Below are 26,663 nucleotides of genomic sequence, written 5' to 3' on the forward strand. Positions count from 1 at the left end.
ATAAGAATATATATATGAGAAATAAACTGCACTCTGGGACTATCGAAGCACCATCTCCCTATGAGCCTAAGAGGAATCATTTTGATTTTTGAACGGGAACTATGGTCATTTAGTCCTGTAGTACTTAATTGACTGCAGTGATTGATTGGTCTGGTGTACCGTCTTTTGAGAAATGAATCCATAAAGTTTTGTATAACGATAAAGAGTAAGTTTTTGAGCTCCTAAGTTAAAGAAGTTCATTTGATATGAGGTGGCATGCTATAGTAACTGGATTCAATGGTACGTATAATTGACCATTGTAATCCTTTTATCTTGGTATGTCATTTTTGTTGAAAAGTGGACTTGTAAATTTAGCCTCATGATCAAGGGGGAGAATGTTGTAAATGTGAACTAACGTGAACACAAAACCAGTGTGAATATCATCTGGGCTAAATTAGAGCCCACAATTGTTGACTTGCCATGATTGGGGGCAAGATCAACCTAGAAACAACTAGATGTTGTCCCCCCTGTGTGCAGTGCTATAAAAGAAAGGGTAAAGCCCCTCAAGGGTTAAGTTTTTGCACTCATGAGCTTCTGCCCTAACTAATCCAATCAAGAAAAGCACTGTCAACACAGAGAAGGACCATCTACACGTCCTAGCAGCTAGAACAGAGCAAGAACAAAGATAGGAAGCTCAAGTCTCAAGGTATGTAGTGTGGATTTATCTTGAGCTAGTGATCCAAAACATCTAACACCCAGTCCCAGGTCCCGAGCGAGATCGACGGAGCTGAGCCATGACTGCCGCCTTCGAGACGGCCACCAGCCCCGGCGGCGTTTCCGCCGCCGTCCCGGTCGTGGACCTGTCGTCGCCGGGCTCCGCCGGTGCCGTGGCCAGCGCCTGCGGCAGGCTCGGCTTCTTTAAGGCGGTCAACCACGGCATCCCCGTCGGCCTCGTGCAGAGGCTCGAGGCCGAGGCGCTGGCCTTCTTCTCCCTGCCCCAGAACGACAAGCTGCTCAGCTCCTCCGAGTCCGACGCGCCGCTCGGGTACGGCCACCGGAAGATCGGGACCAACGGGGACCTGGGGCTGCTCGAGTTCCTGATGCTCTCCGTCGGCTCCAACTCTGTCACCACCTCGCGCTGCCCACCGTGCTCTGGTACATATACGTGAACGAATTGAATGCATGACACGTTTTGACAAAAAAAAAAGTGTTTTTAGCTCTAATATTCCTTATAAAATCTGATAAATTTACACAGGATTATGAGAGTGCAATCATTGACGAATATGTCTTTTGTATTTCCAAATCAAATATTTGTAGAGAGGTATTCTAAAATCTAAACTCTGATTGGATAAAGTGAAGTGTCTGCATACTTGATTGGCTCGCTCAGACAGTCATCAGACTACTTTAATTGTTGGTCCATCTTCCGGTTTATTTTCAGCTACATGCTGGCGGAGTACATGAGCCGTGTGCAGGAGGTGGCCCTGAGGGTGCTGGAGCTGATGGCGGAAGGGCTGGGGATGGAGGACACCAACGTGTTCAGCCGCATGGTGCAGCGGGACGGCCGCGACGTGCTCCTGCGGGTGAACCACTACCCGCTGGCGATGCGGCACCAGGCGGCGGCGGGCGGCGCCGTGGGGTTCGGCGAGCACACGGACCCGCAGATCATCTCAGTGCTGCGCTCCAACTCGGCGTCCGGCCTGCAGATCGCGCTCCGCGACGGCAGCTGGGTCCCCGTGGAGCCCGACCCGGCGTCCTTCGTCAACGTCGGCGACTCCATGCAGGTGCTCACCAATGGGAGGTACCGGAGCGTGAGGCACCGGGTGGTGGCCGGGGCGGGGGCCGGGGAGCGGGCGCGGCTATCCATGATATACTTCGGCGCGCCGGCGCCGGCGCCGTCGGAGAGGATCGCGCCGGTGCCGGAGCTGATTGGGGACGGGGAGGCCAGCCGGTACCGGAGCTTCACGTGGCGGGAGTACAAGGCGGCCGCCTACAGGAGCAGGCTCGCCGACCGCCGGCTGGATGGCATCCAGCTCGACGCCCAGGGGTCGCCCGACCCCGACGACGAGCCATGATGAGCTGCTGAGCCATCTTATTACCAACACACATATGCACCGAGATTGTGTAACAAGCAACGTCGAGTTGGTTACTTGGTTTGGCCTGCGGCCTGCTTGTTCCGAAAAGTGCTAAGCGTTGTGGACTGTAATATGAATTACATACAGGTGATGAACCAAAGGCAACTTTTTTTTTTTTGATAAAACTGTAACCTGTATTAGACAAGGAAACCGTACACAAGCACAGAACAAATACAGGCACCCCCTAGAAGGATACAGGAGGACAGCTGTCCCAACCAATTTGCACAAAAGTCCCTACAAAAAAAGAAAATTACAACGAAGTTCTGGGAAGCTTTTGTGCCTGCCGTCCATGGCCGTCGCCTTTGTCTTCCTCCACCACCGTTGTCGGGAACACCAGGATTGAGGAAGAGCGACAGCATCACCCAGATCGAAAGAAGCCCCATCGCCCATAGGCTTTGAAAAGAGCCGCAGAAGAACATCGTTGAGGCGCATCGGCCGGGGACGCACCCTGAGCTTCTCCGACCATGGAATAGCACCCATCGCCAACAAGCAGCGAAGAACAGGAGCCAATCCATCCACCGAGCATCCACCAAACCCTTCGCCATCCCTCTGTAGAACATCACCACAGCTAGAACCATACCTGGTTTAAGCAGTGATGAATGAACTCCTACATCGGAGTCTCCAAGAACAGGATGCAACTCCGCCGTAGCTAAGCCGCCCGCTCTGTCGGACCCCGCCTTCCCAGGCCTCTCGCCGGCGCCGGAGACCACGCCGCCGAGGTAGGGACGAGGCCGGAAGGACTTATTCCACAGCGCCGCCGCCGCCTCCACCTCGCCGGCGTCGCCCGGACACAGACCTAGATAAACTAGTACCTACTGTACACCGCCAGCGTTGGAGACGCGGATCCCCCACACATCCGAGGCCGTCGGAGGCAGAGAGGATCAGCGTCCCCGCCGGCGGGACGACGAAATCGCCTTCTTTTCGCCCTCTCAACTGTAGCAGAACTGGAGCTTGTTAACCAAAGGCAACTTTGCCTCCACAATTCCGGGTTTCTGGCACGTCGCTAGAAATATTAGGCCGTCAAAGAGACTAAGGGCTTGGCTTTCTGAATAGCAGGTGTTCAAGCTGCTCAGTGGAAGAAACTCAAGAAATGGATCATAAAACAGGAATTAAGAATAGTGCCAGAAAAATAGGTAAAACGAGCCACGTACCACCCTAGTTTCTGCTGATTCCAGGTGGAGCTAAATTAAGCCAAGAGCTTATTACTCGTCAAATGAATGATAATGTACAGGATACAAGCATAAGCAGTGCGTTTACAAGGATACCTTCATCTCATCGATGGAAACTCAACACTGATCTAACAGCCCATGCACGAGTTCAATACTGAGTACAAATATCTTACAACAGACTCCTGCACAGAAAGGAATGCTACAAATGATTAGGGAGTAGTTCAAAGAACACCTAAGAAATCTTGTCATAAATATTCTTGGTCGTACAGCTCACTTTCAGCCATGGACATGGCTACCATAATCTTGGTTGAACTTTTCATATCTGTGTGCATGAAGATGAGCAGACGGCCTTGTATTCCTTAAAGCAAGTTCAATATCTTCTGACGTTACCGGACCGACTTCAGGCAACTCTGCAACATTTCGGCCAAAACAAGTGTTAAAATTCCACTGACTTCATAATAGAAAGAGCAGCAATTTACTGATAATTTACTTTTGATTTAACATGCACAGAAGGGTACTATCACAGTATAAATTCAGTTTTTTGTAATATGTGTGACTGCTTATTTTCTATTCTGCAAGAACTAGGCACAACTCATACAGCCATACAGGTAACATTTTCCTAGAAATTGAAAAGTAGGCAACAAAGAGCAATTAGTCGTCTGTTGAAGTGGTGACTAGGGTCATTTTTACACAAATAGTTGCTTAAAAGAAGTAAAAAACACTAGTTACAGACAGGTCACATACCATCCTCAGGGACCTCTTCTTGGTTGCGTTCGAGAACTGTCATTAACCGTCTTAGGGGCTGCATTGCTGCCTCCTTGCACACAAGGCGAATATCAGAGCCAGAATATCCTTCAGTTTTCTCCACAAGAACATCATAGGGCATCTCCATTCTGCCAGGACCAGATGGCAGGAGCTCTTCAAACATAGCATATCTAGCATCTGGCTCTGGCAATGGTACAAGAATCTGATTGACAAGTTAAGGAAAAATGTTCCTTCAGATTTGCCATGCAGCTTGAGCTTTGACATAAGCATTCTGGTGGCTGCTGAGTATTACAGTTTCTCTTGATCGCGACCAAACAAACACTGTTAGAATGGTGCCAAAAGAATCGGTTGTATTGGAATTCGGAAGTTCTAAGATAACTGAATAATTGGAATTGGAAAAGGACTCTATGCAGTCTTTTATTCAAGACTGCTAGAGGGAGGACATTATACAGTTATGCCAGTGGTCATTTGTATATTGTAAAAGTGCATGATTATCTGGACATGAAGGCTTGTCAGACAAAGCAAAGGTTTCTGCAAAAAGAAAAAGAAAAAAGACGAGAGGCTTGACCTCCTACAGTTCAGTGTAAATAGTTATACTCCCGAATAAGAAATTAAGTAGCTATCACACATTCAGAAAACTACAGGAAATCATGTGGTAATATGTATGCAATTTACAAATCAACTAACATCTGAAGTACAAGATTGTTTAGAAAAGGATACACGCTTCTCCAGCCGTCGCAGCATTGCTGCATCCAACTCCCATGGTAAATTTGTAGCCGCTAGAACAAAGACAAGCTCATCTGTCTTAGTCAACCCATCCATCTGCAGCAAAAAATCAAAATGTAATGAAACAGTTTGTTCTCGAAATTAAAGAAGATAAAGAAAGTCAAGAGTATTTGAGCATGTCAACTTTTTTTTTCTCGAACACGCAAGAGAGCTGCGCATCTTTGTATTAAGAAGAAGAGAGTGGCCAATTTACATCACCGATCACCCACCTTGGGCCAGAATGGGCGACGGTTGAACAAAACTCCTAAAAGACTCCTATAGAAAAAGTGTAGAGAGGTAGGACCTGACCAAAACACCCTAATGGCGTCTTCACTCTATCTGTCGTACACGCAGGGCCCTGAGCCCCTTAGCTCCTGCAGCTATCCAAAGCTGCAATTCATCCTTATAGGCTTGCAAAGCAACTTGGAGGCAGGGAGCTAGTCCATCAAAGAGACATGCATTACGGTGTTTCCAAATGATCCAAGTGCCCAGCATGTCAATTTTGCAAAGTCTGCAGATGCTAGATGATCCTCACGTGGTAGATGTAATGTCTTTTTTTTTCAGATTTTGTAGCTTCCATGGAGTTATTGGTCTGTTACTCTGATTCATGTTTTGAGGGCTGTGGGTACTCGATTTTTGTGGCCACTAGATCTTAATCCAATGGTGCATATTCATCTTCTACCTCCATACCTCCAAACTTTATTTTTTTTTTTCTCAACTGATTCCTCCATGGTGCCGAGCTGATCTCACATTATCACCATCAAGCATATGATGCCCCCCCCCCCCCCCCTTCCCATCAGCCACCACATCCTGTCTCTGGCGGGTCTAGACTGCCGCCACCCAGCACAGTGCTAACCTGGCTTGCTGTGATGCCCCGAGCCCAGGCACTGCCCAACTGGCATTCCAATAGCGCCCGCAGCCAGCGGCATCCACCAGTCCGCCCTGCCACCACGGCCTTGCTCTAAGGCCACATCTCCAGTGGAAATCCCACCCCCCAAAACCCATACCCCTAACCTCGCCGAACCATTGCCGCAGTTGAGGAAGATGAAAGCAGCTTCAATAGCAGTGATAATCACACAGACATCACTTGAGTCGAGCACAAATCTGAGACCCCAGAATTCTGGCATCGAGGAGACCCAAAACACTCAGTTGTTGATTAGCTTTCCTCTAAAGTTATTGCTTGTAACCAAATTATGATTGAGAAGATCGCGCATTTCTCAATGGAAGATGATTGATTATACTTTAGACTATGTAAATATCAAAGAAAGCTACCTGTATTAATAACTCAGTTTTCAATCGCCGGCTAGCTTCATGTTCACTACGAGCTTCACCACGTTGACTAATAATAGCATCAATCTCATCAAGGAAAATGGTAGATGGTGCATGATGCCTTGCAAGCTCAAATAACACTTTGACTAGTTTCTCCGAGTCACCTGCACCACTCTAACTATTAGAATAAGAATAACATTTCTGGAAATGAGGTCAGAAAATAATACTGGATGTATATTTTCCATGATGTGAATGTAAAGCATGGAAGTAATAATATCATAAAGACTACGAGTGTGTGTTGCGCTTCTTGCAATCAATTAGTATGCATTTGGCAATCAGCTCTATGGCAGAATTAACACCAGAGGCTAGAGGGGGCATTAGCATGGTAGCATGCTATGCAGCACGGATACGGATACGCGTATCGGTATCGGAAGGATACGGATACGCGGATACGACAATTTCCTAAAAAATCCGATACGCGGATACGTTTTACTATTTTTTTAAATAAATAAATAATGGCACATATTAAGTTTGTAAAAGCAGTAAATTACCTTGCAAGAAATTCTAGGAACTAAAATGTGAGGGAATATAAGTTTTAGGTACTAGATTGTGAGAAAATTGAAGTTATAGGGACTATATTGAGAGAAAAAAGAAGTTTCAGGGATCAGAATGCGTCACAACTTCATATATTCATATGTCCTATAATAATTAAAAAATATAAGGGGTAAAATGAAAAAGAACCAATCCTTATCTCTTACTATCTCTTAGACGAGTGGTGCTGGCGTGCTGCTCTGTTTTCTCCCGGCCTGCCCCTCGTCTTTTCTCTCTCTCGTCCCGCCAGCCCCTGGCGGCCATGGAGCTCTCCCTCACCGGCAACTCTCAGTCCATGCTCCCTCCCCCGCTGCCTACCCTCCTCTTCCTCTCCGCTCGGCGCGGCGTTCGCCGCCGGCGGATCTCCCCCTCCCCTGCTGCCTACCCTCCTCTGCACTCGGCGCGGACGGCCGCGAGCGGAGCGGCGCGGGCGGAGCGGCGGAGGCGGGAAGAGCGGCGTAGGTGGGGCGCATGGCCATGGGAGGAGCGGAGCAACACGCGGCTGCGGGTGAGCGGAGCAGCGCGGGCGGACCGAGCGGCGCATGCGTCCGGCGAGCAGGGACGGAGGCTCGTCGCGTATCGGCGCACGTGGCCAGCGAGCAGATATGTATCGGCTCGCGTATCCAATATTCATGAAAATAATAAAAATTCGGATACTCCGAGGATACGTATCTAAGGCGTATCCGACACGTATCCGTATCCGATACGTATCGGATACGCGATACGCTGCCTTAGTGGCGTATCCGTGTTACGGAGGTAGCATGTGATGCAATGAGGAATTCAGTGACAACAATGGCCATGAAAGACTAAAGTGCCACATAGTGCAACAATTAAGAACCAATAGGTGGCAGAAGATGGTATAAATACATGCCAGTGAACAAGAAGTGTTGTTATTTGAAGGCAAAGGGCACAGGTTAGCAGTTTTAGAGAATTTTATTGAGACAGTATGACAATTAAGAGCAGCTCACAAGTGAGCAGCATAGGAGGCCCTAAGCATTGCTGCATTGGCAGCAAATACATGCATACAGAAGCAGGGAAATATACAAACAAGAAAGAAAAGGAAACATAGCAAGAGTTATCCATCTCCTGGTTGCATACTGAACTAATGTTGAGGCAGCTCGAACAACAACAACAACAACAACAACAACAACATAGCCTTTTTTCCCAAGCAAGTTGGGGTAGGCTAGAGATGAAACCCGAAAGAAATAAGTTCAAGGTTCAGGCACATTAATAGCTAGTCTCCAAGCGCTCCTATCCAAAGCTATCTCTTTAGAGATGTTCCAATCTTTAAGGTCTCTCTTAACCGACTCAGCCCACGTCAGTTTAGGTCTACCTCTACCCCTCTTTACATTATCGACTAGCTCAAGGACCCCATTACGCACCGGCGCCTCAGGAGGCCTTCGTTGGACATGTCCAAACCATCTCAGCCGATGCTGAGTAAGTTTCTCCTCAATTGGTGCCACCCCGACCCTATCCCGAATAACTTCGTTCCGGACTCTATCCCTCCTTGTGTGCCCGCAAAACCACCGCAACATCCGCATCTCTGCTACACTCAGTTGCTGCACATGTCGCCTTTTTGTAGGCCAACATTCAGCACCGTATAACATCGCCGGACGAATTGCTGTCCTATAGAATTTGCCTTTTAGCTTTTGTGGCACCCTCTTGTCACAAAGGATGCCAGAAGCTTGCCGCCATTTCAACCAGCCAGCTGAAATTCTATGTCTAACATCTTCATCAATGTCGCCATCCTTTTGTAGCACCGATCCTAAATACCGAAACGTATCCTTCTGGACCACCACTTGCCCATCTAGACTAACGTCTCCCCCCTCATGCCTAGTCGCGCTGAAATCGCACATCATGTACTCGGTCTTGGTCCTACTAAGTCTGAACCCTTTCGACTCTAACGTGCGTCTCCACAGCTCTAACTTCCTATTAACCCCTGCCCTACTCTCGTCAACTAGCACCACATCATCAGCAAAGAGCATACACCAAGGGATCTCACCTTGTATATCCCTTGTGACCTCATCCATCACTAAAGCAAATAAATAAGGGCTCAATGCTGACCCCTGATGTAGGCCTATGTTAATAGGAAAGTCAGTGGTGTTGCCATCACATGTCCGGACAAACGTCGTCGCATCCTTGTACATATCCTTAATGAGGGTAATGTACTTAGTTGGGACTTTGTGCTTCTCCAAAGCCCACCACATGACATTTCTCGGTACTTTGTCATATGCCTTCTCAAGGTCAATGAAGACCATGTGCAAGTCCTTCTTCTGCTCCCTATATCTCTCCATCAATTGTCGTATTAAGAAAATCGCCTCCATGGTTGACCTTCCAGGCATGAACCCAAATTGGTTTTGGGTCACACTTGTCCCTCTTCTTAGGCGATGCTCGATAACCCTCTCCCAAAGCTTCATCGTATGACTCATCAGCTTAATCCCACGGTAGTTAGTACAACTTTGAACATCGCCCTTGTTTTTGAAGATAGGTACTAATATACTTCTCCTCCATTCTTCCGGCATCTTGTTTGACCGAAAAATAAGATTAAAAAGCTTAGTTAACCAAACTATTGCTCTATCTCCTAGGCATCTCCACACCTCAATGGGAATACCATCAGGACCCATCGCTTTACCTCTCTTCATCCTCTTCAAAGCCTCCCCGATCTCTACCTCCTGAATTCTCCTCACAAAACGTCTGTTGGTATCGTCAAAAGAGTCATCTAACTCAAGGGTAGGGCTCTCACTCTCTCCATTAAACAACTTGTCGAAGTACTCTCTCCATCTATCCATGATCTCCTCATCCTTCACTAGCAGTCGATCTGTCCCATCCTTAATGCATTTGATTTGGTTGATGTCCCTTGTCTTCCGCTCGCGGATCCTAGCCATCCTATAAATGTCCTTCTCCCCTTCTTTCGTGCCTAGCCGCTGATACAGGTCATCATACGCCTTACCCTTTGCTACACTCACAGCTCGCTTTGCAACCCTCTTCGCTAATTTATAGCCCTCGATGTTGGCTGCACTCTTGTCAAGGTGGAGGCGCTTGAAACACTCCTTCTTCTCCTTAATAGCCTTTTGCACCTCGTCGTTCCACCACCAGGTGTCTTTCCCCTCCTGTTTGCCTCCCTTACTCACGCCAAACACCTCTGAGGCCACCTTCCGAACACATGTTGCCATCTTTAGCCACATGTCATCTGCGTCTTCTCCTTCTTCCCAAGGCCCCTCACCTAGCATCCTTTCCTTAAACGCTTGTGCCGCTTCCCCTCTAAGCTTCCACCACTTTGTTCTCGCAATCTTAGTACATTTGTCCCGGTGGATACGTACCCGAAGACGAAAGTCCGCCACCACAAGCTTGTGTTGAGGGACAACACACTCCCCAGGTATCACCTTACAATCTAAGCAATCACGTCTATCCTCCCTCCTAGTAAGGATAAAGTCGATCTGGCTCGAGTGTTGTCCACTACGAAAAGTCACAAGATGGGATTCCCTCTTCTTAAACACGGTATTCGCTATCAACAAGTCGTAGGCTAACGCGAAGTTCAACACATCCTCCCCCTCTTGACTCCTGCTACCATACCCAAAACCCCCGTGCACTCGCTCGAACCCTACATTAGTCGCACCCACATGGCCGTTGAGATCTCCTCCTATGAAGAGTTTCTCGCTGGTAGACACGGTACTAACCATGCTATCTAGATCTTCCCAGAACTGTATCTTGGTGCTCTCACTAAGGCCTACCTGAGGGGCATAGGCACTGATCACATTCAAAACCGAATCTCCAACTACCAACCGGATTAGGATAATCCGGTCGCCTTGCCTTCTAACCTCTACGACTCCATCCTTAAGGTTCCTATCAATCAAGATGCCTACACCATTCCTACCCGGAGTTGCTCCCGTGTACCAAAGCTTGAAGCCAGTATCCTCAACCTCCTTCGCCTTCTGGCCCTTCCATTTAGTCTCTTGAACGCATAGAATATTTACACGCCTCCTAATTGCTACATCAACTAGCTCTCGCAACTTACCCGTTAGGGACCCTACGTTCCAGCTACCTATACGAATCCTAGTTGGCTCGGCTAGCTTCCTTACCCTTCGCACCCGTCGAGGGAAGTGCAAAGACCCTTGCTCATTTTTCACTACACCCGGGCGTAGATGTAGCGCGCCATTCAGGTGACGACCCGACCCTTGCTCACTTATCATCGTACCCAGGTCATGATACGACGCGCCCTTGGGGGGATGGCGACCCGGCCCTTGCCCATTTATCACCACACCCGGGTTCCGATGTAGCGCGTCGCTAAGAGGGTTACGCCCCAACGAGTTTCTTGTAGGTTTCATATCCATTAGAGTGGCATTTTTTATGCTGGTTTGCCAAAACCTAACGCAACCCTCCTCCTTTACCCGGGCTTGGGACCGGCTATGTTGAGACGACTCAGGAGAGAGAGTCTTCCAGTCAGCATAGGCGGAGTTGTTGAGGCAGCTCGAAATTGGATACAATTTATGATCAAGTTTCAGCTCCGTAGTTATGCACAAAACAACTTTTAAATTTCATGGAAGGATTAAACTTCCAAAGTTATGTAACTTTGAGCGGAGCTAAATGTTTCTGTCAAAGACAATTCCATAGAACAGGGGAAAAGGTTACCGCTTTAGCAAATTTGCAGAAACAATACGGAGTGCATGAGATATGCCTTACTTTTAGGAGAGGGATCCCTTTTACAGCAAAAGATTTGATAGCCAAGGCAGAAAATACAAGTGTAACATAAGGAAAGGCTTGATCATCCATGTCTAGCTCATGTTGGAAGATATACATAAGCTATTGCCGCCAACATGGAAAACATAAATCGATGCATGCTCGTGAACCAGTAAAAACATGTCAAGAAATAAACAAAAGACAGTGACATACCACGCCACTTGCTCACAATTGACGAGGCAGAAATATTGAAAAAGGTAGTTTTGCATTCAGTAGCCACAGCTTTTGCTAGCATCGTCTGAAATGAAATAAGTTGAGGTTTTAATAACAATTCGATTTGGCGATGATCAGCAATTGGCAGAGCCAGGATATAACATCACAGACAACATACGTAATGGCAGTAATAGTACAGAGGATGAGGATATACAGCTGAAACAAACCAGTGTATAGACAATTGATGTTAACAAGTGACATTGTCCCTTGTTTTTCAATAATTCAGTATAACTAAAACTAAAACGATACTGAGAGAGAAGAAACAGATTAACGGCAACTTATTCCAAGCCACAATTCTAGGTGTAATGAAGCTTGATTTTAGCCACCATAATAAAGGTAGCTTGATTCTCTATCATCTTTGATAGTTATGTGCTTAGCTATATCCCAGTAGACCATACCAAAAAACCTTTGTAACTTGGTAGTTCAATTATACTATGTTAAATACTTGAATTGTTTACTCAGCTATTATAGTTCCATGATGAAAAGTTCATAGTGTTATTTGTTTTGGACAGGGAAATTGAGCAACATGGACCATAAATAGCAAAACATTGCTAAACATTGCAGGCTTAGCAACTTATAAATATATACAAAAAACACTTAAAAATGGTAGAAATATCATATATCTGTCAATAAAAGAGCGAGACAAACAAATACACATATTTTTGTGAAGTGCAAACCTTTCCTGTTCCAGGTGGACCAAATAGTAATATACCTTTCCAAGGTGATAATAGGCCTGTGAAGTACCTGAGATTGAAATGCAATTACAGCGCAAGTGTTTCCCTAGTGCATCAAGATATGAGCTAACTTGGATAGTTGAATTATATCAATTGAGTCTGATTAATAGACAGAGAAAAATGTATCCCATAGGACATCACATGACTGAGAAAAGTTGGCATACAAAAGAATTCCTTAAGACCACAACTTATAAAATATCGGATATTAATGTGGGATTGTTTAAACATTTAGTCCAATAAAGATTACAAATTGTTCCTTATTTTGTATCCAGTAATTGAACTGGTAAAGTAGGAAATTAAAAATTGATTACCCAATTAATAACTGATTACCCAATTTCGATACATTGCTTGACAGAGTTGACCTTTTGAATCAGTAGAAATGGAAAGCCAATGTGAAAAGTATATACAGATACAAATTTAGTAAGCAAACCTTCTGAGACATGAATATCATAAACGTATACAAATACAAATGTCATGTTTAGAATATGTTAAGAATGTATCTTTATCTAAGTGCTTTGCATAGCTTTGCTGCTAAAGTATAGTCAAACAAATGTTCAAATGAATAAAAAAACATCTACTTGGTACTGCAGGACATGTGAGTCTTTCATTTCATCAAATATTTTCTAGGCTGTAGATACACAACATACTATATATTTCATTGAGAAAACAAACCTACTTGGGATATTTAATGGGCATGACAACTGCTTCTTTGAGGAGCCGCTTTGCATTCTCCAGACCTTTTATGCTTTCCCACTTGACATCTGGGATCCCACGAATTATATCCCTGTAGGCATTGGACATGGAAGCTATAGTAAGTTAGTAACAACAGTCCAAAATACATTTCAGTGCCACATGAATAATGTCCTGTGCAGATTTTTTTGACACAATGTTACCTCAACAATGTCTCAGCTAAGTTACGCATTTCTGCAGATTCAAATGAAGGAAGTAGAGGTTTCAGCCTGCAACCATCATATATCCTGTTATCACAAGTGTATTAAAAAAACTCGAACCCTGGGGGGTGACCTCCCCTGAGGTTTGACACGAAAGATAGAAGTTTTTCTCTTCCGCAGGGTCAAGAAAAGGCCACGAACCCTGGCTATACAGGACATGCCACTGACGACGAGGGCACGCCTACAGATGCGTATCATGCTGCAAACGTTAGTGGACCACGCATTTCCTATTAAATAGCACAACGAGTGGCCTTTTTTTACTCCGTGAGAACGGGAAGTCGAACTCCGACCTGCAGGGTGCACAGCTGCAGCCCTACCACTGCGCTACACGCACGTTCTCGTTATCTAAAGTGTATCAAGAAAAGGAACACACCTATGCATGACACGTGAAATACACAGTCCTGGGAGGTTGTGTTTCCAGACAAAATAATAGAGCAATGCTTAAAGATTAACAATTGGATCAAGGAAAAAAAACCCTAGTAGAAAAAAAGTTTCCTGCATGTTGCAAATAAAGTCGGTATTGTTTTGGAACAATCAAACAACTACTTTCCTAATAGTTATTTATCAACTACTCCCTTAGTTCCAAATTGTAGGTCTAGATACATACATTAGGAAAGTAATTTAGCAACTACTCCCTCCGTTTCAAATTGTAGGTCTAGATACATACATTGTTTTGGAATAATCAAACAACTACTTTCCTAATAGTTATTTATCAACTACTCCCTCCGTTCCAAATTGTAGGTCTCGATACATACATTGTTTTGAAATAATCAAACAACTACTTTCCTAATAGTTATTTATCAACTACTCCCTCCGTTCCAAATTGTAGGTCTAGAACTCTAGATACATACATTATGTCTAGATACATACATTATGTCCAAATTTATCAACTATGGAGGGAGTAGTAGCAAACTTTAAAGGAACAAAATGATTAGTTGTTGCTGCAGTTTGAAGCCCAAAATAAGGCGCACAATTCATCAGCGCCACTGAGCATCGAAAATCATATAGTTTTCATAATGTAAGCCACATGAAAACTGCTGGTCAACATGCAAAGCATATAAGGCTAAGAGCAGCTCTATCTTACTGGAAACCTGTTATCTCTGGAATTCAGTCAACTGAAGTAGAATGCAGGCTTTCAATCCCATCTTAGCTGACTACAAATTAAACAAATACTATAATACAGTTTCGAGTGAATTTGGCCACAATAACTGGTTACTAATTGCTGCCTGGAGCAGAGTAACATATGAACATCATATCAGTGGTCCAGATGAAAAACTATGTAGTCAAACTCTTTGTACGATAGACCCTAGCAAGTAGCAGGACTTACGGCGGCCCATCCTCTATAGCCCCATTGCGCGCCTCCACCTTCCTCTCCTGCGAATCAAAACAAGGGAAGCAAATAATTGCAGAATTCTCCCAACACGAACTAAAACCATCATCAACAACTGCAGCAACGCGTAGAGAGCCGCGAGATAGCGAAGCCGGCGACGCACCAGCACCATCCGCTCGAACTGCTCGACGACGGCGAGGTCCGCGCCGCCGTTGGCGCGTGGTACGGCGGGGCTGCCGGCCAGGTGGCCGGATCCGCGCGGCGGGGGCCCATCGTCGCCGTCGTCCGCGGGCTTGCGGCGGACGCCGAGGCGCGCCTCGTAGTAGACCTCGAAGTCCTGCACGCGGGGGAGGCCGACCGATGGTGCCACGGGATCTCTCAGCTACATAGCGGAGGGGAGGAGTGATACGAGAAGGAGAGGGAGAACGCGCGGAGGTCACCTCGAAGGTCCAGCGCGTGAGGGAAGGCTCGCCGTCGGCCATCGAGAACGCGCACCGCCAGTGCTGTGCTGCTCCGCCGCCGCGCGCGCCCGCCAGCGCACGCACGCACGCGCCACGCGACGCGAGCTCTCCGGAAGCAGCGAGCGGGGATGGAGGAAGCGGAGGGCCCCGTTTGGATGACACTAGCACGACTAGTAAAAAGAAAGAAATCTTACCTGCACGAAATACTAAACGAAATTTATTTATAATTTTTTTAATGAGTGAGTGCAATTCTTCATGATGAATCTAATATAGAGTAACCAATCTTTAATCGTACGGTCAAAAGTCTCATTAGATTTGTCTCGGAAAATAGCGTAGGAATTGTAGAGTTAGTTTTACAAACTGTTTTTATTTAATGCCTCTAATTATTGGTTAAAATTTGTGCAACTAAACAGGGCCGAGGTGCGGTCGGTTGGGCTGAAGGGAATAAACAACAGACAAGCGTGAAGCAGGCCGGACAGCGGGGCGGCGATGGAATCTGCGCTGGTCTTTGCCCTTCCCCCGGCCGCACGCACGGGACGGGAGGGAAACAGGGGGCCTCCGTTTCGCCGTGACCCCGCCGCTCTGACTGACAGCAGGGGCCAGCGCGCGAGCTCGCGGGTGGGGCCGATCAGTGGGAATTCAGAGGGGTTTATGTCTCGTGGGTAAGGGTAGGGTGGTAGGTCCGTAGGTCGGCCCACTTTTCACGGCGGACGCTGCCGCACAGTTAGCTACAGTCAGAACTCAGAAGCCTGCCGCTTTTCCGTGTCCCGTTTTCAACGTGGCGTCCATGCGGCTCTGACCTGACGGCTCCGCAACAGTGTTACTGTAGCTGTTATCCCCAGGAACAGCGAGACAATGACAGTGGGGCCGAGGCGTGAGCTGGCAAGAGAACCGATGCTGGTGGTTTTGGTAGCCCTTTGCCCAGGGCCCCAAGCAATTGCGTATAGCCCGAGCATCTCTTATCTCAATAATTTCTTCAACATCCATCAGTTCTTTAATCGTTCTAAATTTAAATTTATATAAAATACGAGTCAGGTTTTCAAAATTTCTAAACTAGATTTTTATACTCTTTACCCACAGCTAGTTATACGATGTTGAGAGTTGAGAGTGAGACCGCCCCGTGCTTGCTGTACCGTGCAGTCTCCGTATCATGACAGCAACACTGCTGCAAATGAGACAAGCTTTCGAAAATTCGCCAGAAAACCAATCATCACCTTTGCTTTACCAGTGGTCATTCACTTGACGCCGGGGCAACGAGGAGACAAACAACTGAACAAAATGTTAGATAACTAGGTAATTTTTGGTATATTTTAATTCCAAATATTACTAGCAATTTTATGGCATAAATGAGTGATAATGTGTGAATAAGATATATGCATGTGTTCATGTTATTCTTACAAAAAAGCATGAACAAAAAGTTAAACCAAAATAGGTTTAGAGTGTACCCCAAGGCGGGACTAGTGCCGGAGGCACCGGTTGCGTCGTTACCAGCTGGAATAGACATGCTATTCGACTGGCCTTGCCTGAAGTAGCCGAACGATGTCGATGCAGTAAGAGGTTCGCAGTGCAGTCTCACGAACGGTCACCAGGAAGCAGACGAAGTAGTCGTTCGTTCACGCCGGGAAGTAGACGAAATAGTCGATCAGGGAGCGAGCAGTCGCGTCAAGACGCTCCCCAAAAACCTGATTGCCTGCGTCCCGTGCAGGGCGTTCAGCGAGCAGAGGTTCCGGAGGCCTGCTCTCGCTAGAGCTGTGCGCGCAGCACTAGCGATGGGAACGGCAGAAAGCGGCAGAGGGAGAAGGGAGAGGTCCCCTAAGCAGGAGTATCTGGATCAAATGCTGAAGTGTATGTAGATGAGAGGAGGAAGGGGTGGTTTATATAGGCGTGGAGGTGCCTCAGGTTCAACGAACCTGGACGTCGTAAAGAGCTTTGATGAGCGGCAGTTACTGATGTGATTCTCCAGTCATTATTGTCAACGTTTATTCTCTGTTTTAATATTCTTAATAGCAAAACGTTCTTCTCATCTCAGCACATCACGTCGCACCGCACCGCACCGCACCTGCACGTCACGTCCGGCCGTGCACACGCACCGCACCGCCCGGCCGGCCGGCCACGCTGCGCCTCGCCTCGCCCACGCCCACGACCTCGGCCCGGCTCGGCGAGGCGAGCGAGCGCGCGCAAGTGTAGTTCACCGACCTCCTCTTACCGGCTTCACAAGTGGTGTACACGAAGTCCACCCTTTAAGTCGGTTGAGATCCTCCTCAAATCCCGGTACGGAATTAAGCAATTGATTCCCTAGCATTTAATAGTGGGTTTTAAATTCTTTTATTGTATTGATTAGAATAAATGGGCCAAACCCATAATTCCAACAATCCCCACCAAGAAATTCAAGCCACACTAGAAATGCGCTCATTCCCTCATTGATATACCAGTATTTGACATAGACTGTTAAGTTGAACTTCCATCTAGGACAAAAGCTACACTTATTCACAACTGTACAATGGACTATGCCTTGAATTAGCAGTCTTGTGCAAATAAGTTTGACCAGAGCCCTACACTGGTACTAGGCTGCAAAAGCATCCCCGCAGTTTGGAGCTTATAAGTCATACTCCAGGCCCTTCATGAGTTTCTAGAGAATAACCAGTTCTCATAGACCATGATCAGTAGTCAGACTCATATAGGTGTGTTCCTTTCAGATGTTCTGTAGGACAACATCTTTCTTTCAAGAAAACAACTCATTTGTTTTAAAGAAACCACCTGGAATACATTAAGGTATAGACCAACCTGCCATACAGATTAGAAGAAAAATGCACCTTATACACGGAATGAGCCCATTTCATAAAGGTTCTCTTCTCTCAGTCAGACTTTAGTTTGTTTCACCATCCTAATTCACGAGATCTCTGATCACATATGACAGGTTTCCACTATAGAATGACTCACATGGGTCTCAAGCTCAATTTCATAGATGCATTGTCTATCACATTTCATGAAAGACCCTTTGTAAACTGATCTGACAGATTTTTAGCCGTCTGAACATAGTTCAGGGCTATAACTCCGGAGTTTCTCAATTTTTTGACAGATTTCAACCGCCTTTTCACATGTCTAGATGACTTCATGTTATCCTTTGAACTGTTCACCTTGACAATCACCGTTTGATTGTCACAGTTCATTAGAATTGCCGGTATCGGTTTTTCAACTATCGGCAAGTCCATACGGAGCTCACGAAGCCACTCAGCCTCAACAGTGGTGGTATCTAATGTTGTGAGTTCTGCTTCCATAGTTGACCTCGTTAAGATGGTCTGCTTGCAAGACTTCCAGGAAATAGCTCCACCACCAAGTGTAAACACATATCCACTTGTGGCCTTTATCTCATCAGCATCAGAAATCCAGTTTGAATCACTATACCCTTCTAGTACCCTTGGGTACCCGGTGTAGTGAATTCCATAGTTTATTGTCCCCTTTAGATAGCGCATTACTCTTTCAAGAGCCTTCCAATGATCATCTCCCGGGTTTGAAACAAACCAGCTCAGTTTGCTTACAGCAAACGAGATGTCAGGTCTTGTAGCACTAGCTAAATACATCAATGAACCAATGATCTGAGAATATCTCAGCTGATTTTGCATTATCCTTTTGTTCTTCCTAAGAATTAAACTGGCATCATATGGTGTTGAGACAGGTTTATAGTCGATATAACCAAAGCGACTTAACACCTTCTCCACATAGTGAGACTGTGTAAGAATCACCCCACCATTGCTCTCTTTTACCAGCTTTATATTAAGGATAACATCAGCTTCTCCCAGATACTTCATCTCAAAACTTTGAGATAAAAACTCTTTGACTTCCTTAATCACATTAAGGCTAGTGCCAAAGATCAGTATGTCCTCCACATACAAGCACAAAATCATTAATTCAGCCCCACCATAGCGATAGTACACACATTTGTCAGCTTCGTTCACAACAAAGACAGCAGACGTCAAAGTTCTGTCGAACTTTTCATGCTACTGCTTAGGCGCTTGCTTGAGACCATATAAAGATTTCAACAACTTACAAACTATTCCTTCTTGACCCTTTGATACAAACCCACCCGGCTGATCCATATAGATCTCCTCTTCTAACTCTCCATTGAGGAAAGCCGTCTTAACGTCCATCTGATGAACGAGAAGACCATAAGAGGCTGCCAGGGAAAGTAACACTCGAATTGTGGTCAATCGGGCAACTGGTGAATAAGTGTCAAAAAATCTTCTCCTTCTTTTTGGGTATAACCCTTGGCCACAAGTCTAGCTTTGTACTTTTCAATAGTACCATCTGTAACGCCCAAGTGCTAATTAATCCTAATTACACTTAACCAAGGTTATTAGTTTCGAGTTAATCCACAAACCGTGAGATAGAAAAAAAAAGAAGTTTTCCTGTCAGTCTGGGTCCGACCGGTCTGACCGTTAGGAGCAACCGGTCTAACCGAAATTTCAATGTTTGGGTCCCACAGCATTTAAACCTCACTCCCTTCCTCTCACCAACTTCCTCAGTGTTCACCCCGACGGCCAGCTCCTCCTCACCCTCTCCCGTGCCCTCTCTCTCGCCCCAAACCCTAAAGCCCAAAACCCCCTCCATTTGATTCCAAGGGCTAGAACGGATCAAATCGGCGTGGGGGAGCTCCATCTCCTCGAGTCCTTCCCTAGGGTGCTGCGGATTCAAGCTCTCCTCGAGGAAAAGCCTCTCTCAAGGTATTTTTCTTGGCATGGGTCGATCTCCTTTTCTAGAAGGTGATAGGTGATATCCTCTGGTCAAAAGCATCCATATGAACCCATGAACTAGTACCTAGAAGGGTTTTAGAATTTGTGCACGATTTTCGCCGCATTGTGGATTCTAGGTTTGGTCTGGGTAGGACCGGTCTGACCGGTCGGGTGTACCGGTCTGACCGGTAGGGGCCCGGACAGTCCGGCCATTTGTCCGGATACTCCGAGTTCGTGGGGGTTTAGACATTCCGAGTTTAGGTCCGGATTCTCCGGACTCGGTGGTCTGGATACTCCGAGTATATGTCCGGGTACTCCGGATTTCGGTCTCAGTGTGCACCCAGGCCAGACCGGTCTGACCGGTTGGGTATACCGGTCTGACCGGTGTGGCAGAGGCTGAGAAGAGTTTATTCAGAGTTGCTGGTACAATTAGTTAGGAATTAAGTGGTTATTGGTTACTCTTATATTTTTTATAAATCATGCATGCAATCTCTCATGTCATGTGCATATGCATACGTGTAGCGGCCGCGGCGGAGGGGGTCGTATACGAGGTGGTTGCGGAGCCACAGGAGCCGCTGGGGCAAGCCCCGCAGCAGGAGGTTCGTGGGGAGTCGGCCCAAGGCCCAACTCACCCCAGTGTTGAGCAGCAGACGCAAGGCAAGCCCCGGTGCACATCCTTTTATATTAAATTATGACACCTATATTTATGTTTCTATTACTTGTGCATTAGGTTCAGGAATTGTTTGGAACCCTAGTTGCATGATCCCTAGGTTCCCTCGAGTTATACTAGTGGGTAGAGAACGTTAGAAATGCTACGCTTAATAGAACTCGGTAGAAGACGAGTGCTTTTGGGTCACTCGCGAGATATAGGGTATTTAGTTATTTGAATATATGGAATATTGAATTATGGTAAGAAAGGAAAAGAATTTGGGGACCGGGCGGGGAAAAGTTAGCCCCGTCTGTGTCGGTTAAGGACCGTTCGTTGTCTGGCCCTGTGATCGAGTTTGATCAGTACTGTCATCAATCAAAGTCATGAAATATCTTTTACCACATTTTGTCAACACTCCATTCATTTCGCACAAATCGGAAAGAATTAATTCTAAGGGTGCCAAGCTCCTTGCCTCCGCGGCCTTATGAGGCTTGCGAGTTTGTTTTGATTCAACACATACATGACACTTAGAATTTTTGACAAAAGTAATCTTTGGAATTAAACTCAAATTAGCTAAGCGCATCATACAACTAAAATTAATGTGACAAAGCCTCGAATGCCAAACATTTGTTTCATCAACGTTAATAACATTGTATGCAACTTTATTACAAACATCTGACAAAGAAAGACGGAACAAGCCTCCGCTTTCGTAACTTTTTCCAACAAAAGTACCAAACTTAGACAAGATACATTTATTGGACTCAAAGACTAATTTAAAACCATCTCTACACAATAGAGAGCCGCTGACTAGATTCTTCTTGATGGCGGGGACATGCTGCACGTTCTTCAGCTGCACGGTCTTCCCCGAAGTAAATTTCAGATTTACCGTACCAACACCAAGAACACGTGCATGCGATCCGTTCCCCATCAGCAAGGAGGAAGTCTCGCCGTCCTGGTAAGAAGAAAACAAAGAAGCATCAGCACAAACATGAATATTAGCACCAGTGTCAACCCACCATTCGGGTGAACAAAAAACTGAAAGAACTGTAGGTAATAAATTATCGTACCTCGATGTCCCTCCAGGCTCGCTAATGACCATGTTGGCGGAGTCGTTGCCTTTGCGGTTCGGATACTTTGCAGCAAAGTGTTCCGTACTAGCGCACACATAGCAAGCTCACTTCTTCTTCTTCTTCTTGAAGGTGGTTGTCTGCTTAGTCTTTGGTTGGTTCTGCGGTGGCTTTTTTTTGTTCTTGTGGGAGTTGTTCTTCTGAACAAGGTTGGCGCTAGAAGCACCAACAACTCCTTTACCACGTATGTCCTTTGCTCTCGCCTTCTCCTCAACATCAAGAGTCCCTATGAGTGCATCTATGATGAACTCCTGTCTCTTGTGTTTTAGAGAAGTAGCAAAGTCCCTCCAAGAAGGTGACAGCTTAGAGATAATACCTCCGGCCACAAACTTATTGGGTAACACACATGGGGACTCTTTGCTATAATTTTTGAGATTTTTTGCTAGAGTATGTATTTCATGAGCCTATTCCACCACAGAACAGTCTCCGACCATCCTATATTCAAGGAACTGTTCCATCGTATACAACTCACTACCGGCGTCAGACACTCCATATTGAGCCTCAAGAGCATCCCACAACGCTTTGCCAGTTGGCAGCCGGATATAGGAATCCACCAGGTTTTCACCGAGAACACTAATGACCAAGCCTCAAAAGAGGGTATCAGCCTCATCGAACGCACTCCCTTCCTCTGGAATGAACTGTTCAGGCTTACCCTCTTTTATATGGATCACTCTCGATATTGTTAACCATAATATAAGCCGCTCTTGCCAACGTTTGTAATTTGAACCATCAAAAGGTAGTGGTTTGATTGATGCAACAAAACTAGATACCGAAAGCCTATTAACAAAATCAGGTTTTTGGATTGTTAGATAACTAGGCAATTTTCGGTATATTTTAATTCTAAATATTACTAGCAATTTCATGGCATAAATGAGTGATAATGTGTGAATAAGATATGTGCATGTGTTCATATTATTCTTACTAAAAAGCATGAACAAAAAGTTAAACCAGAATATGTTTAGAGTGTACCCCAAGGCGGGACCAGTGCCGGAGGCACCGGTTGCGCTGTTACCAGTTGGAATAGACATGCTATTCGACTGGCCTTGCCTGAAGTAGCCGAACGATGTCGATGCAGGAAGAGGTTCGCAGTGCAGTCCCACGAACAGTCACCAAGCAGACGAAGTAGTTGTTCGTTCACGGCGGGAAGTAGACGAAGTAGTCGTTCGTTCACGCCGGGAAGTAGACAAAGTAGTCGATCAGGGAGCGAGCAGTCGCGTCAAGACGCTCCCCAAAAACCTGATTACCCGCGTCCCGTGCAGGACCTTCAGCGACCAGAGGTTCCGGAGGCCTGCTCTCGCTAGAGCTGTGCGTGCAGCACTAGCGATGGGAACGGCAGAAAGCGGTAGAGCGCATTAGCGATGGGAACGGCAGAAAGCGGCAGAGGGAGAAGGGAGATGTCTCCTAAGCAGGAGTACTTGGATCAAGTGCTGAAGTGTGTGTAGATGAGAGGAGGAAGGGGTGGTTTATATAGGCGTGAAGGTGTCTCAGGTTGAAGGGGTGGTTTATATAGGCGTGGAGGTGCCTTAGGTTCAATGAACCTGGACGTCGTAAAGAACTGTCTCGGCGAGGCGAGCGAGCGCGCGTGTGTGGTTCACCGACCTCCTCTTACCGGCTTCACAAGTGGTGTACATGAAGTTCACCCTTTTAGTCGATTGAGATCCTCCTCAAATCCCGATACGGAATTAAGCAATTGATTCTCAAATATTTAATAGTGGGCTTTAATTTTTTTATTGTATTAATTAGAATAAATGGGTAAAGCCCATAATACCAACACAAAAGCAATGAGACTGTACCAGTGGAGCCAACAAAATTCTTTATTCTAGCTCCACCACTGGCCGCGTCGCGGTCGCACTTTCCGCTTGCTCCATCTGATCCGAGGGCACTGCTCCGAGTCCCCAACCCACGGGCAAGTGCGGGCACATCACGAGTGCCTAGCCGCCTACTGCATTGGCCGGTCGGTGGGGCCATGCTCCCTGGTACAGTCTCCAATCCATCCTGGCCCGTGTTGTTCGCTCCGCTGCACGCAACGCATCCATCCTGGCATGTCTCACGCTCGTGTCGCTCATGTCTCACCCTCCCATACACGGATTCACATCATTTGACTTCGTTGACCTTTCTCTGTAGTCAACGCAGATCCATCGTCCAGCAGCAATCCTGCGGCACCTCGTAGGTAGCTCGCGCGCGGCTCCCTGCACGACATTGGCTTAGCTCGCGAGCTGACACGCGGGCCCCTGCTGTCAGTCAGAGCGGCGGGGTCACGGCCCGTGCGTGCGGCCGGGGGAAGGGCAAAGACCAGCGCAGATTCCATCGCCGCCCCGCTGTCCGGGCCGCTTGTCTGTTGTTAATTACCTTCAGCCCAACCGACCGCACCTCCTCTTCCTCCATTCCCGCTCGCTGCTTCCGGAGAGCTCGCGTCGCGTGGCGGGTGCGTGATGCGGCGGTCAGATACACCCGAAGTCAGAGGATCCCGTTCCCCCATACCCCGACCCTCCGCCCAGAACCTCGATTCGAAGATGCGACGCCTCTCCCACCCAGCCCCCCGTCTGCTCGGCAGCTCCGCAAGGGGCGCTCCCAGCGCTCTCTCCACGGACGCCCCAGCGATGTTCGACGAAATGCCTCCTCCGCTTCCCGCGTCACCAGCACTGCCTCGCCGCTCGCCGTTTTCCCATGCCCACCAGGTGCTCGGCGGAACGCACGCCTTGGGGTTCTGCAGCGCGGCTCAGCGTTCTGCGGATGACCAAACTGCCGCAGAGCCAACACGGTTCACAGTGGTACCGGGCGACACTGCCATGGATGGTCCGGGCACAGGTGCGGGTGTGGGCCTGTTGGATGCTGCCAAGAGGGTGTGCCGCGTCGTGTCAACGCAGCCAGAACATGGGATTGTGTCAGCACTTGATGCGCTCAGGGTGACCGTGTCACCAGAGCTTGTGGCCGAGGTGCTAAAAAACCTGAGCAACGCCGGCATGCTAGCGCTTGCCTTCTTCAGGTGGGCAGAGAAGCAGGAGGGCTTCAGGTACACGGCTGAGAGCTTCCACAATCTGATCGAGGCACTTGGCAAGATCAAGCAGTTCAGGCTGGTGTGGAGCTTGGTGTAGACCATGCGGTGCCGGTGCTTGCTCACGAAGGACACGTTCAAGCTTATTGTCTGGAGGTATGCCCGGGCGAGGAAGGTCAAGGAGGCTGTGGAGACGTTCGAGAAGATGAGTAATTTTGGGTTCAAAACTGAGTTATCGGATTACAACTGGTTGATTGACACATTAAGCAAATCCAAACAAGTGAAGAAGGGACACGCCATCTACAAGGAGATGAAGAGGAAGGGCAGGTTTGTTCCTGATTTGAAGACCTACACAGTCCTCATGGAAGGCTGGGGCCATGAGAAAGATCTGTTGATGGTCAAAACAGTGTACCAAGAAATGCTGGATGCAGGCATTAGGCCTGATGTTGTGGCGTATGGAATGATGATCAATGCCTTTTGCAAGTCTGGCAAATGTGATGAGGCTGTCAAGGTGTTCCACGAGATGGAAGTAAGTGGTTGTATGCCGAGCCCTCATGTGTACTGCATGCTTATCAATGGGCTTGGTTCCGAGGAGAGACTGGATGAAGCTTTGAAGTACTTTGAGCTTTATAAGGAAAGTGGGTTCCCCATGGAGGTGCCTACATGCAATGCGGTTGTTGGAGCTTACTGCAGAGCCTCAAAGTTTCAGCATGCTTTCAAGATGGTTGACGAGATGAGGAAGTTTAAAATTGGACCCAATTCACGGACTTATGATATAATTCTTCATCATCTTATAAAATCGCAGAAATTCGAAGAGGCATATGATGTATTCCAGAGGATGGGGTCGGATGGCTGTGAACCTCAGCTCAATACATATACAATGATGGTTGGCATGTTCTGCAGTAATGAAAGAGTTGATATGGCATTAAAGGTGTGGAAGCAAATGAAGGAGAAAGGTGTCCTCCCATGTATGCATATGTTTTCAGCATTGATCAACCGGTTATGCTTTGAGAACAGGCTCGAAGAAGCTTGTATATATTTCCAAGAGATGTTGGACAAAACAATAAGGCCACCTGGCCAGCTGTTTAGTAATTTGAAGGAAGCTCTTGTTGAAGGAGGAAGAATTAGTTTGGCTCAAGAGATGGCTTTGAAGTTAGATACGTTAAGGAAATCCCCTTGGCGTGGTTGAGGAATTCTTTTTGTTCTTAAAATATCTGAAGTGATTGGATCATTTCACAGTTATACACAATATTTGGGCATGCAATATATATTTTGTAGCCCTAGCAATTGGTGGAAGCAGTTTGAGTATTCTGTACTTCAGATGACTAAAACAATCTCTAGCCATCAGCTAAGTTGTATTTTCTTTGAAATGTGACAATCAATATAATATCGTGAGTTTGTGAAGAAAATTTGCTTTTTGATAAAAATAAACTAAGCATATTAATATGTTTATGTAGATTATCATGTTTGCATTATTACTTTCCTTTCACAAGAAGGTATGTAATGTATTCAAACTAATAAAGATAAAAAAAATAAACGTTCCATTTGCGCGGAACAAGCCTTTGTTCATAGTTATTGATCTCATTGTTTCTTCATTTTCATGGCTGTTACCCCTAACGACTCCGAGGAGTGCTCCGCTTGTTCTTGCTCCCACAAGCAAAGCAGATCATTTGCCTGGAGAACGTACCCGGTGCTCCCAGCATCTCACATGCTCCTTTGCTCGTCACGTCCCGAGCCGATGGATGGATAACGGATGAACAAGATGGCGGTGGAAGAATAAGTAAGTGCTATTATGTATGCAGCCCCCTCAATAAAAATTAGAGTGCATTTTAGTCCACGCTTGTATCTCACTTGTTCCCCAACCGACCAAATGGAAGCCCCTCAAGAAGCTACGTACAGTGCAAAACCAAATCCATTTGTTCTCAGCCTACGGGTCAGAGAGGAATTGCCCGAATCGCTACTGCTGTGACGCTACGCAGAGACAACGCACGACATTGCAGTGGCACCGGCCTGCCGGACTGGCAACCGAGATTGGCGGCGGTCCCGGGGCAAGCTAGGGAGGGAGGA

General features: G+C 46.8%; 4 protein-coding genes across 6 annotated transcripts; 3 read left to right on the top strand and 1 right to left on the bottom strand.

Annotated features, from left to right (window-relative positions):
* The first annotated feature begins 460 nt into the window (after positions 1–460).
* LOC120675217 (gibberellin 2-beta-dioxygenase 3-like) lies at positions 461–2,356 on the top strand. Its single transcript, XM_039956325.1, has 2 exons — positions 461–1,126; positions 1,418–2,356. Exons 1-2 carry the CDS (start codon positions 774–776, stop codon positions 2,049–2,051), a joined length of 987 nt encoding a protein of 328 aa, XP_039812259.1. The 5' UTR covers positions 461–773; the 3' UTR covers positions 2,052–2,356.
* An 871-nt stretch (positions 2,357–3,227) lies between these two features.
* On the bottom strand, positions 3,228–15,242 carry LOC120675216 (katanin p60 ATPase-containing subunit A-like 2). Of its 3 annotated transcripts, none has more exons than XM_039956323.1 (12): positions 15,075–15,242; positions 14,798–14,971; positions 14,632–14,678; positions 13,248–13,313; positions 13,031–13,138; positions 12,298–12,364; positions 11,561–11,645; positions 6,083–6,243; positions 4,766–4,867; positions 4,025–4,247; positions 3,555–3,690; positions 3,228–3,462 (listed from the first exon to the last, which is right to left on the bottom strand). In XM_039956323.1, the coding sequence occupies exons 1-11, from the start codon at positions 15,114–15,116 to the stop codon at positions 3,557–3,559; spliced, it is 1,209 nt and encodes a 402-aa protein (XP_039812257.1). In that variant the 5' UTR covers positions 15,117–15,242; the 3' UTR covers positions 3,228–3,462; positions 3,555–3,556. The 3 variants fall into 3 exon arrangements, with proteins under 3 accessions (XP_039812257.1, XP_039812256.1, XP_039812255.1); XM_039956322.1 differs by having other exon boundaries at positions 3,242–3,462; positions 3,548–3,690; XM_039956321.1 differs by having other exon boundaries at positions 3,242–3,690.
* Positions 15,243–23,564: 8,322 nt separating this feature from the next.
* Positions 23,565–26,005, top strand: LOC120675218 (pentatricopeptide repeat-containing protein At1g71060, mitochondrial-like). The gene has a single exon (XM_039956326.1). It carries the CDS (start codon positions 24,700–24,702, stop codon positions 25,783–25,785), a length of 1,086 nt encoding a protein of 361 aa, XP_039812260.1. The 5' UTR covers positions 23,565–24,699; the 3' UTR covers positions 25,786–26,005.
* LOC120675219 (pentatricopeptide repeat-containing protein At5g15010, mitochondrial-like) lies at positions 24,005–26,005 on the top strand. The gene has a single exon (XM_039956327.1). The coding sequence runs from the start codon at positions 24,034–24,036 to the stop codon at positions 24,694–24,696; it is 663 nt and encodes a 220-aa protein (XP_039812261.1). The 5' UTR covers positions 24,005–24,033; the 3' UTR covers positions 24,697–26,005.
* Positions 26,006–26,663: the final 658 nt, after the last annotated feature.

The sequence above is a fragment of the Panicum virgatum genome, chromosome 5N, assembly GCF_016808335.1.
Source record: "Panicum virgatum strain AP13 chromosome 5N, P.virgatum_v5, whole genome shotgun sequence".
Lineage (NCBI taxonomy): Eukaryota > Viridiplantae > Streptophyta > Magnoliopsida > Poales > Poaceae > Panicum > Panicum virgatum.